The following is a 14,947-nucleotide window of genomic DNA, read 5'->3' as shown; positions in this document are numbered from 1 at the left end:
GCTCTCTCTGCCTGCCTGCCTGCCTGCCTGCCTCCTCCACGGCATCAAGCCCCTCCTCGTTTATCGTACAGTGGAGAGAGATGGGAAGAGAAGGGAAAGGGGAAGAGAGAGAGAAAAAAACACGACCACATATCTATGCGCCGAAAAAAAAAAAAGGAAGCAGCGTCACACATTCACCCACGGTGCCTGATGCTCATAAAGATGTAGCCCCCCAGCAGGATAGTATTGATTCAAATAAACGTTCCTGAGAGATAAAATAATCCTGACAAACATGTTAAATGCATCATGCGCGCATTGGGGATGGGTGGGGGGGACTGAACGCACGAAAAATTTGAACGACCGAGTTGCCTTTTATTTTGAAAAATGCTTTGAATTTGTGCAGTGAAGTGCACCTGCCAAAAGCGTGTCAGCAGCACACAAGCATTAGCAAGGGAGGAGGACAAGTCCTCTCTGCTGTGCTGCGCTCTGTCCCACTCTGACACAAGGGTTATGCTCCCATTTTCACACAGGGGTCACGTCACTGCCACATGGAGGATGATGTAGAATCACTATGCAGTAAAATCTCTGATGAATGGCACCTTGAAAGAGCCGAAGACCAGTTCAGATTTGTTACTTTACGAAATGCTTGGGTGTTGTTGTTGATAAGTGTTCGCGAAGCTGAAGGATTATTTTTTTATAAACCCTGTTGTGCACTTCGGATTTTTGAAGAGAGCACTTTGCAGCTTTGCATATCTGTGTAACAATTAGAGTGTATTTAATGTATCAATCAGACTAGCAGCTCCCTCAATGGGTGTACTGTTGTTTTCTAAACAGATACTGCCCCCTAATGGAGATACACAAACATCCTTTCGTGGACATGTTTAGCCACTGTAACAGGATGTAAAGTGTTATAATGTCTACCCGCTGCAATATATTAATGTGTATTATTAATATTTCATACATGCAATTATTTCAAGGGGAATGGTCATGTGTTTCTGCATGGATGCTCAAAAATAATCTTGCTTAATTCACACTTCTCTTCTTCCTCAAAATCACAGAGGATGCTGAGCTATTTCCTAAAAAACTGTTGAAATTTGGAGCTCTAAAACCTTTTTATCTTGGCAATTAGTATGCACCATGTGCTTAATTATGCAAATCTCCATTCGTGATTATGATTCTTGAAGGTATCCTGTGCACACAAAGCAGATACATGTAGAGACAGCAGGCATGTTGTGCTTGTCTTTGCATATCAGGTTGGATGATATTTTCAAAGAAATACAGTTTTGTTCAAATTTACCCCAAACTCATCAAATTCTTGCACTTTGGTTTGCAGAAGGCCAAGAAGTTTGAGAGCCACGCTTGAATGCCTGATGTGATGTGTACGTTTTGGAAAACATTTCTGAGAAGTACCCCATTTAGGACACTTTCCTGGTATATTGTTAGCACTGACATCATTCTGTCCTTTAGTGCCTGGTAACCCGTTGTAACTAAGTTACTCCACTTGAACCTTGTCCTGTGCCAAGTGGAGCATTTTTTCTCCCATCACCCCCCTTTCAGACTAGAAAGCCAATGGACACAACTGTCAAGATGACTGTCCTTATATTATTATAGTAAAGTACCCAAACATTAGAAAGAGTGCAGTTGATACAGGTTTATCACAATTTGACAGTGCGTTTAGACAAAGGCTTTTGGGATGACTGCAATAACTGATAGGTTGGAGCTCTCAAATGCAGGTCTACCATAACATCACCTCTCTGTCAAGCATGACTCATTCATAACACAGCTGCATTGTGTCCCACCACAAGAGGGTAGCACTGACATTAGGACGTTTCAGTATAGGTTGCAGACCTAGGGAGCAGTGGTTAGTATGGCTGAAAATAAATCACTGTTTTCTGTGTCTGTTTAAACATTGTTGTTGATTTTTCAGAAAGCACATCTCTGATAGCAACACAGCTGTTCTTTTACTATGGTAAAGTGTTGGCTGATGGGAAAAAGGTAATTTTTAAGATAATAACAACTGAAAGGGTACCAAATATCAAGCCAAATCACATGGACAGGGTTTTGTTGTGATGAAAAATGTGATGCAGCAATGAATAAATATATACAATATTTCTCCATGTTTAAAAATGAGGGTGGCCACCAGACTAGCCATATTTACCACAAGGACTTAAATGGCAAAGTTATTGATCACTGTTTTCACTGGAACACCTGATGTCCTTGGTGAAACTTTGCCAGCTTTATCCCTTGAACCATTGCGACTTAAATTTAAATGGCACAAATGCTCTCAAAATAGTGCAGAATTCTTATCTTATCAAATCACTTAGTTTATCTTAATGGAACAAGGTCGTACATCGAATATCAATAAATGGAAAGGTAAACATGCGAGCTAACAGCCTACCGCTTGTTTAAAAACACCTGTTCACTTTCAAGGCAGCGAACTTATCTTGCCAAATGGTACAACGGCTACTACAGGGCTGCTGATCTCTGTTGTGGTTTGGATATTCCCATGGGAACCAGTGGCCAAGGAGAGAGGGAGGATCCTGTTCAAGCGGCATAGGGGGTGTGTGTTAGAGTCACTGGTTTCCTGCTTCATTTAAACTGCCTGCGTCTCTTAGACAGCCACAGATGTGCTGCTCTTGACAAGAGAGAACCTCCATCTGCTATCGAGAGAGGCACAGGGATTTGTGACAAGACCCTGAACTTTTAGCTGCAGCAACCCGTCCAAACCTGTTCAAGAACACTTTGTGGATTAGCCATATCTTCAAAACATAAGGTAAGAAAGTCTTCATGCAAAGTTGGTCATTTTAGATTTGATGGCACATTTTTTTTCTTATAGTCTTTTTGTGTTTTAAGGACACTTCACAAATATATTCTTTTGATTTTACAGAGTTTCTGCATTTCTACCAAAGCACCCATGTGGGTGGTGGAGAAGATCCGTGTGTCAGTGGAGAGATCTAACCTGCCCATCCCATCAGCTGAGCTCAGCTTTAAAATTAGCGATATCATGTTCGGAGAAAGAGTTGACAAAACCAAAAGGATTTCTCTCTGTCCAAACGTCATCACCCCTGACAACATCCCAGAGTTCTGCATCCCCCCAACGATCCCATCCTTGCATGAGACGAAGAACACAGAGCAGGGCCGAGCCGCTCGCATCATGAAGGCGTCTCCCTGCGAGAGGGCTAGTCCTGAAATAGAAATAACGCACCATGAGCCTCTCAACCCACACATCATCCAGGTGGAGAGTGTGGACGAGAGCCCCTGTGATGGCTGCAGTGATGAGGAGACCACCAATGCAGATCCTCAGAGTCAGGCTGCACTGTCCCTTCCACACCTGGCCAAAACCCAGACCTGCTATGGCTTTTGCACCTTACTGGAGAGCCCCCACACCAGAAGGAAGGAGTCACTCTTCCACTCTGATCCTGGCTCCTCTCCGCTGCTGCCTAGGAGTCGTTCTAGCATGTGCTCCAGAGCCTCCCCCGCCACCTCGCCCTCCTCCTCTCCTTCCTCTTTCAGTCTTAACACCCTGACGTCAAGGCTTTCACCGAGATGCTACACCCTGAACTGGCAGACCGCTCTGGACAGTGATACGACTTCCTCTACTGAATCCTCTCCTTTCAGCTCGCCACTGCTGACCAGGTGCCCGGCCAAGTCTTCCCTCTTTAAAGCACTGAGTCATGAACTGCTGTTGTCACGTAACATGAGGAAGGCCATGGTGTCCAGGAACAATTCCCTATCCACGGATGAAGGCAGCTCCACGGACAACAGCCCCAATGTCATGAGGAGGGCATCAGAGGGGTTAGCTGAAGGCCTGCCCAGCAACTACAGCCTGGCACCGCCCACCATCTTCCCCATGGACTTGACTCTGCACAGAGAGAGGGTTATGAAGGAAAGAATGGTACCCATAGGGAAAGATGGCAGCCTGAGACTCTCAGCAGAGTACTGTCTGGATAACCAAAGACTACGGGTTCGACTGATCAGTGCTGAGGGCCTGTATCCTCTCTCCGTAGATCCTAAGATTATCAACTGCAGCATCAGCCTCTCTCTTGTTCCTGGAAAAATCCAGAAGCAACGCAGCACAGTCATCAGAAAGAGCCGTAATCCCATCTTCAATGAGGATTTCTTCTTTGATGGTATCTCAGAGGAAGACCTCAGCCAGCGGTCCCTTCGCTTTAAAGTGGTGAACAAAATGTCCACCCTGAAAAGAGACTATCTCCTTGGTGACTGTGATTTGCCTCTTTCTAGTATTGTGCCATTATAAACCCAAGTACTTCCTCAGCAGCTTATTTATGAGTTAAATTATTTATTTTCATTTTTGTATTATAAAAACAGAATTTTATAATGATTAAATTATGGAAAACAATAAGGTTGTTTGTCTTTCATATTTCAAAATAAGACTCTCTAGACTCTCCTGACAAAATAAGACTCCAAGATTTCATTAAGAACAGAAAAACAAATGCACCACCAACAAAAAGCTAATCCTTACCATGTTATTTCCCATCAATGAAACGTTAAATACATGATTTTCCTTTTCATTCATTGACATGTTAATGCGGTTGCAACATCAGCTGGCGTGAGACAAGCACCATCTCATATTTCTCCTAAGCCTGTTGTTTTCTTCCTGACCTTTCCAATGATTAAAAATATCACTAGAAACCAGAAACCTTAGAGGGGAGTTTTCACATGTTGAGTATGCATAATTTCAGTCAATGTACAATAGAGGCTCTATCCGTTTTTCTCCACTATGATACACAACCGATAAACAGATACGCTACCGACTATTACTGTCACAAATATCAACTAAAGCTGTACGAGCACATTTTCTACTTTTTCCATTGTGAAAACTATTTTATTTCAGTATGTTTTTTTTCTTTCTGTTTTTGATAATGATGAAAAAATAGTGCTTTTTGCTCTTACAAAACATTTGATCTTAATACACCCCACAGCTCTGACTGAAAATATTAATTTAGGTGGCTAAAAGGCAAAATAAAAACAACAACTGCACTGCTTATAATACAAAGTATTATCTTAAACAGGCCTCTTTTCAGACAACTACAGAGCATGCCACTATTTATTTTCAAGACAAAAGACAGCATCTCTCTTTGCAGTATGTTTACACAAGTGAACAGAGCAGCAGCTCTTAATGTAGACTCCGGGCAAGTATATCCGGCTGCTTTCTGCAATAAAGATCAGGCTTAAAAGCACTGACTGCCACTATAGCTCCTAGTTAAAGATTAATAGGTTTCTCAGGGCTCAGAAAAGCTCTGAAAGGGGACAACTGCTGGTTATACACAGTATATGCCAAAACAACATACAGTAATATGAGGAGATGAGAAACATTCACAAATAACATATAAATAGCTATAGCTTCCAACACTGTATTATAACCTGCTGGGAGATTGGTTTTAAAGCTCAATGTCTGTAATGACGCATGCTTTATTATGCAAATATTTTACTAGATTTTACAGTTTGCATTGTGGCACTGAGAAAAGCCTCTGGACAAATATAGCTCATGATCCACTTTCAGTTTGAACTACAGATTCAGCGCGACCACAAAGAACCTGCAATCCCCTCTCAATTGTTTTGATGTAAATAAGGCTTTTGTGTCTCTACAATATGAAGCTTAATACACAGGCTTTTTGCGTTACAGTTATACAGAGCAACATCTCATTTTTGACAAAGAAACCTATAAAAATCCCACATAGACAACCTACATTCACCAACAATACCACTCTGCACACAGGATGTGTTTTCAGATCCTGCAAGGAGGCTGATATACTGTTGGACACTTTTGTATTGAGTGTTGACTCAGCGGTGAAATGCCCTGTAATAAATGCGAATTACCTGTGATTCCCCTTTGCTGGTCAACCACTGATAGGATTCAAAGGGATTTCCACTAATCTATCTTCATTGAAAAGAGCAGAAGCGATGGTTTTATGGAGCACACTGGTTACAGCTGCATTAGGACCTTGATCCATGCTGGTGCCGCCCATACCAAAATGCTTCTACTTTAACAATGGACACTGAATAAAAACATCAAATAATAACAACAATTCATATTCACTTCTTGGAAAACCACTGCTTTCTTAAACCAAAGCTTTATAGTTGACCTCATGCTGCACTAGGGGGGAGAAGAGAGTCTGACTCATAAAATCATTATAAAAACACAGGTTAGAAATAAATAGACAGGTTTGACACAGTGAAACTTTTCTAGGGTAGCCTACACTATATAAAAAAATAGAAACACAGAGGGCTGTTTTGCTGGGTTTTGTGTTTACAGTAGAACCGATTACTAGAAGTCATTTCATATTATCTGTAGGAAACATCTGCCTCACTACTGCAAGAGCTGTGCATCATGAATGTAAACGCACCAAAGGGGAAGTGCACCGGCTTAATCTCAAGTGACTGAAAACAGTTGCCTGGTTACCTTCATTCACCAGGATGCCTTTGCCCAGCTAATGCACATTTACAATATCAAAGTAATGAGCTGGAACTGACATCTACATTTCAAAATGATCAAGTATACTTCAGTATTATAAGTACCCACTCTCCCATATTAAGCTCTCTGTTTGCATCAAACACTTTTCAATGAAGTTTCTTCAAATGGAAAGATGATGTTTTCTTACCAAGAAAATAAACGATCCACTTCCCCTACCATATCTCACTTGTGTTCTTTTTTATAAACCTTCCTACGTAAACGGCTGTCCAAACCAGGGCTCTTATCTTTTGTTCTGTTTTACCAGGCTCCTATATTGTGCCAAAAAATATAAAATACACCTTACAATGTCACTGTTGACATGTTTGGCCAATGTGGTCATCAGTACGTTCATTACTCCACCTTCTAGTGACAAAAGCAGGTGGGCCTCTATTTTTTGTTATCTGCCTCCCACAGCAATCCATTATATATCTTGCAAGAATGGGCTCATTGTGTCACTGCCACGATGTTGTCAGGACAAGGAATTCTGACGTCTGATACCCATAGACAAGTAAGGGCAAAGGTTGAATTTTGACTGCTTATTTACAATTATTTACAAAGACAACAAACGAGTCTGTACATCACAATCTTTGATCCATAATTTATACTACTTCATAAAAGAGAGGTAAACCCTTTCAAACACCATATCTGACCTTCAGTTAGCTGTCATCAAATTACCTAATTAAAAGGGGTCAAAATCTTCCATGATGTTAGCACTGTTGCTGTGGGCAATTGTCATGTCAGGTCTATGATGTCACTGTTTATGACCCACTCTTCAGACCGGTAAACACTGACCTCAGTGTTGAGCTTGGCACCAGATTAGTGGAAGTAATGAGCAGGCTATACGATGTATTTTAACTGCGTCATTAGTTTGTGCGAGGACACATCACGACACAAGATGAAACCAGATCTGACTGAAACAGACTGTCACACACACACACACGCACACACACAGCCTGATGATGCTTCACCCTCACTGGACTCTGCAGTATTTAATTACGGTAAGAGATTGTAATTGTAATGTGAACATGAATTTAATTTGTTTATAAAATCCTTTGCTGAAAATATTTAATTACATAATACTTGTGACTTGAGGTGGTTGGCATAACTGACATAACTCAGAATATTTAATCGGCCTGAATGTATTCCTCTTTATTGACATTTCCAAATGTCCAGCTGACAGTTCAGGTCATTCATTCTCGTCAGTGTCAATTGTCAGTTATAACGTCATTTTAACAATGGCACAAAATCAACTTCCTGCGGCTGCCCAATATATTGTTATCTGTATAGACATTCACAGTTTACGATAAGGCCGAGAACAAACCATGCTGTATCTGCACGTAGCAGACTCATCACTGGGACTGTGCACCTGCCCTGTGTTACACCACCCACTCAATCACCTCAGGCACAGCATGGAGCTGAGTCCAACCGTGACCTGTTTGGTACATAACAACCAAACATACTGGAGGTTGGACTTCCTCACATCTGATCACTTATATAAACAGAACCAAGGTGTTTGAACCCGTTTGACCCTGCTCTGTTTCGTAGGTGCTGAGACTCCACATGAAGCCTTTCTGAACACCATGCTTGTCTGGCTCTGGAAAGCAATTACTCACAAGCATGAATGCTCACTTACCGGCGATACCGACAGGGGTAAGAAGAAAAGCTAAAATTAACTCGTCATGGCGCCTTGTGTAACACACCGGTTTGTGTGTTCATTTCTCAGTTGCCCCATGTGATTTGTCGGATCACACTCGGGAACAGGCACATGCTGATGAGATGGTAAATTGCATTAGGACAATCAGGACAGCGCTTGCACAATATTGGCTGAATAGCCATTACACAGTTAGGCAAACAGTCTGCCACGTACAGGTCATGTGACAGGTAGGGGGACGGGGGGCGGGGGGCGGGGTGACACAGGAATAGCTGGATTTGTTTGATTTAAGCTAATTTTAGACTTTAAAATTGACTAGATCACATTATGTAGGCTACTGGAGCTTTTCCAGTTACTTTAAAATAATAACAAAAACGTATTTAAAAGCTGAGAATAAACTGTGCATGATTAGGTACATGGAAAGATGACACTGTCTTCTTGCCTGTCTTTCTGTGTTTTTCCTCTTCCAATTGCGCCTTCCACTCCCATGGCAACGAGGCCCAGCTCCAGGGGAAACCATGGAGATCCTGCCTTTCATGTGTGAGATGCTTTTATTTCAACACATAGGTTGATGGAGGCTGTCCCTGTCTGTTTGATTCAGATGCATCTCAGCTTCAGTCATGCTGCTGCTTGTATCCGAAGCCAGCTGTCAATACATCCTTCCTCTGCATCTGAAATGAAGTGGGAGGCAGTGGATTATGTGGTGGGAATATTACTTGCTGTTCAGAGACAAACCTATGTCTGCAAATAATTATTTGTCCATGTACATGGACACATTTAAAATATATATGACAGAGTTTGACACGAGCTTACTGCACAATTCAAAGAAAAGAACAAGTGGATGATCAGTCAATTGTCTAATTATATAACTCATAATTAACCAGGAATTAAATTAATCTCTTCTGAAGATTTTATTATGTTTTCACTTTTTTCTGATTATACAAATTAATACACTTAATTTCAAGTTGTTGGTATCTAATTTTAAACCAAAACTTCCTGTGTCCACTGTACTTCATTTGCATTGTGCTGTTGTGGTTGTTAGCCAGTATGCTTAGTCTGCCCAGTCAATACACAGTCTGGTGCTTGATCAGGTTCCCTGAGAGGGAGAGGCAATGAGACACATCTAGGTCTGTCTGTGTCATTTCTAGTGTCCTACTTCCTATGATCTACTTACACAACCAACATCCAACCCACAGAGGAACTTTACAGTCCCAATTCCCTCGACTTTGTTTGTCCTTGACTTTGAGATGTTATAAAAGTTGTGGACTGTAGAGCCAATTGTTTATTGGGGAGAGTAAATTTATGGTCAAACCCTATATCTTTTGTCAGCTTAATTATCTTATTTGAGGGGAGAAATCCAATGTCATCGTAGTTCCATAAACACCAAATTTATTGAATTGCCATTTTTATTACGATAAAGCAGGGAGAGGGATAAATTGTAATAATTTGGCTGAAGAATGGGCTCTTGGGCTTTCATTTTTAAGAAGAAACAAATCAAGTTAAGTTTAATTATGATTCCAAAGCACTGTAGTGTCTAAAAACTACTCAATAAAAAGTGAAATCCTCTTTCTCACTTCTTCTAACCGCAATGCAAGTAACACTAACCTTGCAGTGATTTATTATGAGTTTGAAAATTGGTTTACTTGGAAGAAGAAAAACATGTCTTTTACTTTAGTGTGCTTTTAATGACATAACCTTAACTGTTCAGCTGTATCAGATTTTCACATGATACACATGACATCATATTATGTAATTTGAAGCCCACAGACATTAAAAATCAATTTCTCCTGGTACTTGGACATACGTCGTCATATGATTAACTAAGGGGCTGTAAATATAACAGCGCATCAGAGACGATAGATAACGAATAGTTCACAGCCTCTAGTCATGCTATTTAACAGTGGGTAAACATGGGAGCCAGGTGATGGGTCCTTTTGTTTGGTTTACTGAGAAACCAACGGATACACACCAGGGTAAACTGCAGTGTCATTTTGCACTAGTGCTTCACAACCCGTGGCACTGAGGGAAGACTTTGCCTTAGAGACGAATGGCTTTAACCATGAAACATTCACACTTAAAGCTCCGAGACTGCACTTTCAAGTTAGCATAAGCCTCATTCTCCATGGTAGTCAGAGTCAGAGACCACAGCTGCAATAAGTCAGATGTGGGAAGAATTGGCTGCTTTTGAAGCGCTGATACTGCCTTAATAAATTTCTCATTGCTTGCTTGTAAGCAAGGAGTTACTGCAGTTGTTGATGTTAATAGTGCACAGACACAGGTGTCTTGGGCTGGGTTATAAAAATGAAATCCTTTGGGTGCAGCTTTGCTATCAAAATCCAAGCTCTGTTTCAATTAGACATCTCCAGACATGTATTCCAGTCAAAGTGCCAGAATTATGTCTTGCCCCAAGGGACTAAAAGAATGGTAGCACCTTTTAACACTTAATCCTCTGTACTGCGACATGAAACTTAAGTAATGCTTTCTTTTTCAAGATAGGTTTGACATTTTGAAATGTTCACCTCTATATTAATTTGAATGGTACTAATAGCAGTACCATTTCCTCTGTTGCTAAAACCACCTTAGATGTCTTTGCCATAACGTTGTTGACAGACTATGAATTGAGTTTTGCTTTTCATACAGAGGAGAAAGACTGCTATATCAAAAATAATCTAAGGGACCGACAAGCGCTGTTAAAACTGTGCAGCCCCCGTCATTCTGTGATCTAATCTACAAAGTCTGGGATGCACACACTGTGCAGTTTGTCTAACTAAACAAGGCCCTTTTTATGTACTCAGTGCTTTGTGGAAGCTGGAGAGGTGAAAGTGTGGGTAGCCCAGACTAATGAGAGGGAGAGGTGGTGTCAGCCATGAAAGAATGACATTTTATCAGCTCTGTTCATTTACTAAAGAATGGATTCCCTCTCAATGATCAAAACCTGCAAATGTATACACAGTTTTGTGTAGGTAGACCATTTCATTATCAGTTAATTTCAAATTTACCAGACATCAGACCAACTTCAAAGACTAAAGCAGAATTGAAAAAAGCTACAAACAAACAGACAACAACAACAAAACAAACAGATAATACAGATGTTCTAGGTGTGGACAATATTAAAGGTCTAGTTTATTGGCAAAATATGAATATACTACCGATGAATATATTTGTATAAGTGTATAATTGTTATAAAATTTGTTTGGTTTTTGTAGCCTAAGAATTATTATTTTATAGTAGGCTATATACATATAGCAAGGGTCTTGCTTTAGAGAGCGTTGCCACATCGCGCCACCATGTTTGTACGGCAGCCTGAACAGAAAATCCAGCCAGCCCAAGAGCGCGTTTTGCGAGTTTTGCGTAGGAAACAGTGTAACGGATGTGCACTCACTCCACCCATAAAAGAGACGTGCTAACCAACCCGCCAAGTGGTTGTCAACCTCTTGGCGAAGAGGTTAGCATCGTCGCCTCCGGTGCGGGAGGTCGTGGGATCGAACCCCACCTAGGGCAGGCCGTGAGAAACACAACGCAGAGGGCCAGATCGACATCGGCTACAACAGCACAGCAGACATATCGTAAAATGGTTTAGATCTTCACCTCATCTCCACCTCCACAGCCAAAGTTACAGGGGGAAGGGGGGATATGTTTCATGGCAAGCGGAAAAGACAGTCTGAAATAATTTGTTTCCCTCCTGTAACTTTGGCTGCGAAAGAGGAAACTTGCTCATATTCTTACTTAAAATGGTCTGAGTGATACACAGAATAAATGACTTGGTGGTCAGATTTCACCAGTTCACCATAAGGGGGGATACGTTTCATGGCAAGCAGAAAAGACAGTCTGAAATAATTTAATTTAATTTTAATGACAGGGGTCAAAAGGCGACACTTTTCATGTTAGGCCTATGTATTTTGTACACGTTCAATTTCTTGTATTAACACAATTGAAAAACTGGGTGAACATCTAGGTGCCATAGCAAGTCTTGTGTTGACATGAAAATGACTGAAATATCCCAAGCAAGTCAACTTTTACAGTCAGAAAACTGGTCAAAAAACTCCCAGAAACATTGAAAATAATTGCAAACACTTAGACCCTTAAAGAGAACGGTTTGTTCAAAAAAAAAAAAAAACGGGTCCCGAGAGAGATTGTTTTTTTTCAGGGACAGCTGATTAAAAAAAGAGAGAGAACTGAGAAAAACGGGATGGGTGGCACTGGCAACACTACGACACACATTCAGGTAACTCACCTCAAGTTCTCTGAAGGACAGATGGTCCATGTCTTCTTCGGGTCCACAAGCGTTTTTTTCTTCCTTTTCTTTTTGTGCCCGCGCAAAAGTCCGCTAGCATCACACAGGCTTCGTTAGCCATGATGATTGACAGTTTTGTTGTCAGGCTTCCCTGGTGACCAATGAGCTCAGGGTCGTGAACGATGATTGGTCGGGGTTCCGACCACGAAGCGGGAACCGGCGGGAACAGGCTGCTTATTTTGTCATGGTGACCATCTTGAAATACAAAAAAATATATATCGTGTAGGCTTAGTTTAACCCGCTTTAACCCCGGCATGACACTGCTAGTTGCTGCTAGTTTCTAGTTTTTGTGCTAGCCTACAAACATTGAAAAAACAAAACAAGAGGCTCCTTGCAAACATGTCTAAGTACATTTTGGACGACTACGCCGATATTTTCGGACCTTATTGTCGATGTTTCCGGAAGTATTCTTTTTCAAAAATGTCACCGTTTCACTTTTCAAAGACCAAGCCGGAGATTTAATTACATGGACCTGAAAATATGGCGGCTTTTCCTGGCTGAGGACCTGGACATCACCACTTCACCTGACCAAAGTAAGCGTTAAACTCTCCATGCTACTTTAAAAGTATGTCCGGTCAGTGTTAGCTGTGTGCTGTTGGCGTTTTTCCAAGCAAATGCTGCTGCTAGCTAACTTACTTGGACCTCATGGTACTGGCTAACCACCTGTCCACCCTGCTCACCTGCTGTCCTTATCCTTCTCTGTGGCTTTATCACCATTACCACAAGATTCCCTGCATTGACGGTTTTGTTGGGAATATGATTGCTACTGCCCAGTTCACACATACAACAGTGTTTATTATTCTCCTCTTGACCCATATAGCTATTGGCAGCAGAATCCACACAATAGTGTCTCTGCCATGCTGTAAGTGTGAGAGATGAGTTAAGAGGTCAGAGCCTACATGTTAAACAAACTGTGCCCTTTGTTTAACAATGTTTTATAATAGCTGTTACAGTGATATCAAGAACTGACCAATACATAGAATTACATTACACTGACACCACATACACAAACCTAGCCTAATTATAATCATAAGGTCACCTATTTTTTCCCCCCTCATAAGTCTTTGAGGGATTTTGGTTAGTTGGTAATATTCTCATTGTGACTCTGATGCCTTATTGTCATAGCATATATTCACTACTTTGTGACAGTGAGCTGACTCAGAACCAAAATACATCTGAAGCAGCTGTGACTGTAGACAGGCTCAGTACAACAAAGTCTCCATACCACATCGTCTCTCTCTCAGCACTTTATCTGTGAAGTGTTGGATAATTATTCGCTTCATTTGTGTTCTGCCCCACTCTCACAATGCACAATGGAAAAAATAGTGTTTTGATTATGAATGCAGGCATCCTAATCTGCTGGAGGCTTAGTGAATCACTAATTTGCCACTCTGATCAGAACCCTAATTGATTCAATTGGTGAATTATTGCTGCTAGTTTCTCAAAGAGAGTCACTATACTGTGTGTTTTCAGCAGCTGGGCATCCTTTGCCTCATGCAGCAAGTTGAAAGGGAGAGTTTCAAAGGCCACAAAGCTCAGATCTCAGCAGGGCACATGTTTTGCACCATGTGAGGCTGCATGTGTTGGTACACATGTCAGGGCTACAGTGCAGAAAGAGGGTGAGTGTGTGTTTGTACGTGGTCTGTGATTGCACATGCAGAGCTGTGTCTGCACTGTGTCCACCCAGGACTTCAAGGTGTGATGAAAGGTCATTTTAGTAGCTGAGACAAGGCAGGTGGTCTTGAGATTACTGTTGAAATATTTTAAATGGATCACACATTCAGTGCATCATTGTATTGAGGTGTGATGATAGCCTACTAGATAGATAAGATATAAAATAATGATCCTTGGCAGTGAAAGTTCAATATAAGTTGTTACCTCTTGGACATGTTCAGGTGAATGTGAGAAGTGGATCAAATTATCGTAGACCTTCAGGGTGGGAGGGTGGGTGGGCCGAGATGGGTAAATAAGAACTGGATCTTTAACCTGTGCTGGAACCATTGTCATTTGTAAGAACTGAGATCCTGACTGTTCTGTGAAAACCAATAAAGAAAGTTTGGATAAATTATCGTAGACTTGTTGGGTTGCTGTTAGTTTGGGCCTTTTTTCCCCAAAAGCATTTTGACAAGTCACAGTAATAAAAGCACAAGTGTAAATAATACATCTAAAACTTCATTCCCACAGTCCTGCTGTTGTGCATGGTGGTGGTTCACTGTCACTGTAGAATTGAGGCATCATTAATAATACTAATAACACCTGTGCGTTTTCTGCTATGACAAGTCAAAATATCTGCTGTGGCCTGGTTGTACTCCCAGTGTAATTGAGGTTGACAAAGTAAACTTTCCCAGCCGAGACTGACGAAAACAGAACCAATTTTTCAACCTAGCACTTAGGCTGACATGTCTGAAAAGCTCCACCATGTACAGTACATTATGAACTTTACACTTAGGTGTGCCGCCATTGGTATTGATCAAAGCACTTTCTATGGTGAGTGGTAAATATTACAGCCTCCTTGTTGCTAATGTGAATGTGGCTACACACTTGTAGT

The 14,947-nt window shown here is 41.2% G+C and overlaps 1 protein-coding gene across 1 annotated transcript; it reads left to right on the top strand.

The window, feature by feature from the left end:
• Window positions 1-2,598: 2,598 nt before the first annotated feature.
• Window positions 2,599-4,237, top strand: c2cd4a (C2 calcium dependent domain containing 4A; the record flags this gene model as incomplete). Its single annotated transcript, XM_083973137.1, has 2 exons — window positions 2,599-2,752; window positions 2,867-4,237. The coding sequence occupies exon 2, from the start codon at window positions 2,894-2,896 to the stop codon at window positions 4,235-4,237; it is 1,344 nt and encodes a 447-aa protein (XP_083829263.1). The 5' UTR covers window positions 2,599-2,752; window positions 2,867-2,893.
• Between the last annotated feature and the right edge of the window lie 10,710 nt (window positions 4,238-14,947).

Source organism: Trachurus trachurus (assembly GCF_905171665.1).
Source record: "Trachurus trachurus genome assembly, chromosome: 6".
In the NCBI taxonomy this organism is placed as follows: domain Eukaryota; kingdom Metazoa; phylum Chordata; class Actinopteri; order Carangiformes; family Carangidae; genus Trachurus; species Trachurus trachurus.
Note: the sequence above shows the minus strand (reverse complement) of the source record. Positions and strands in the feature narration are given on the sequence as shown.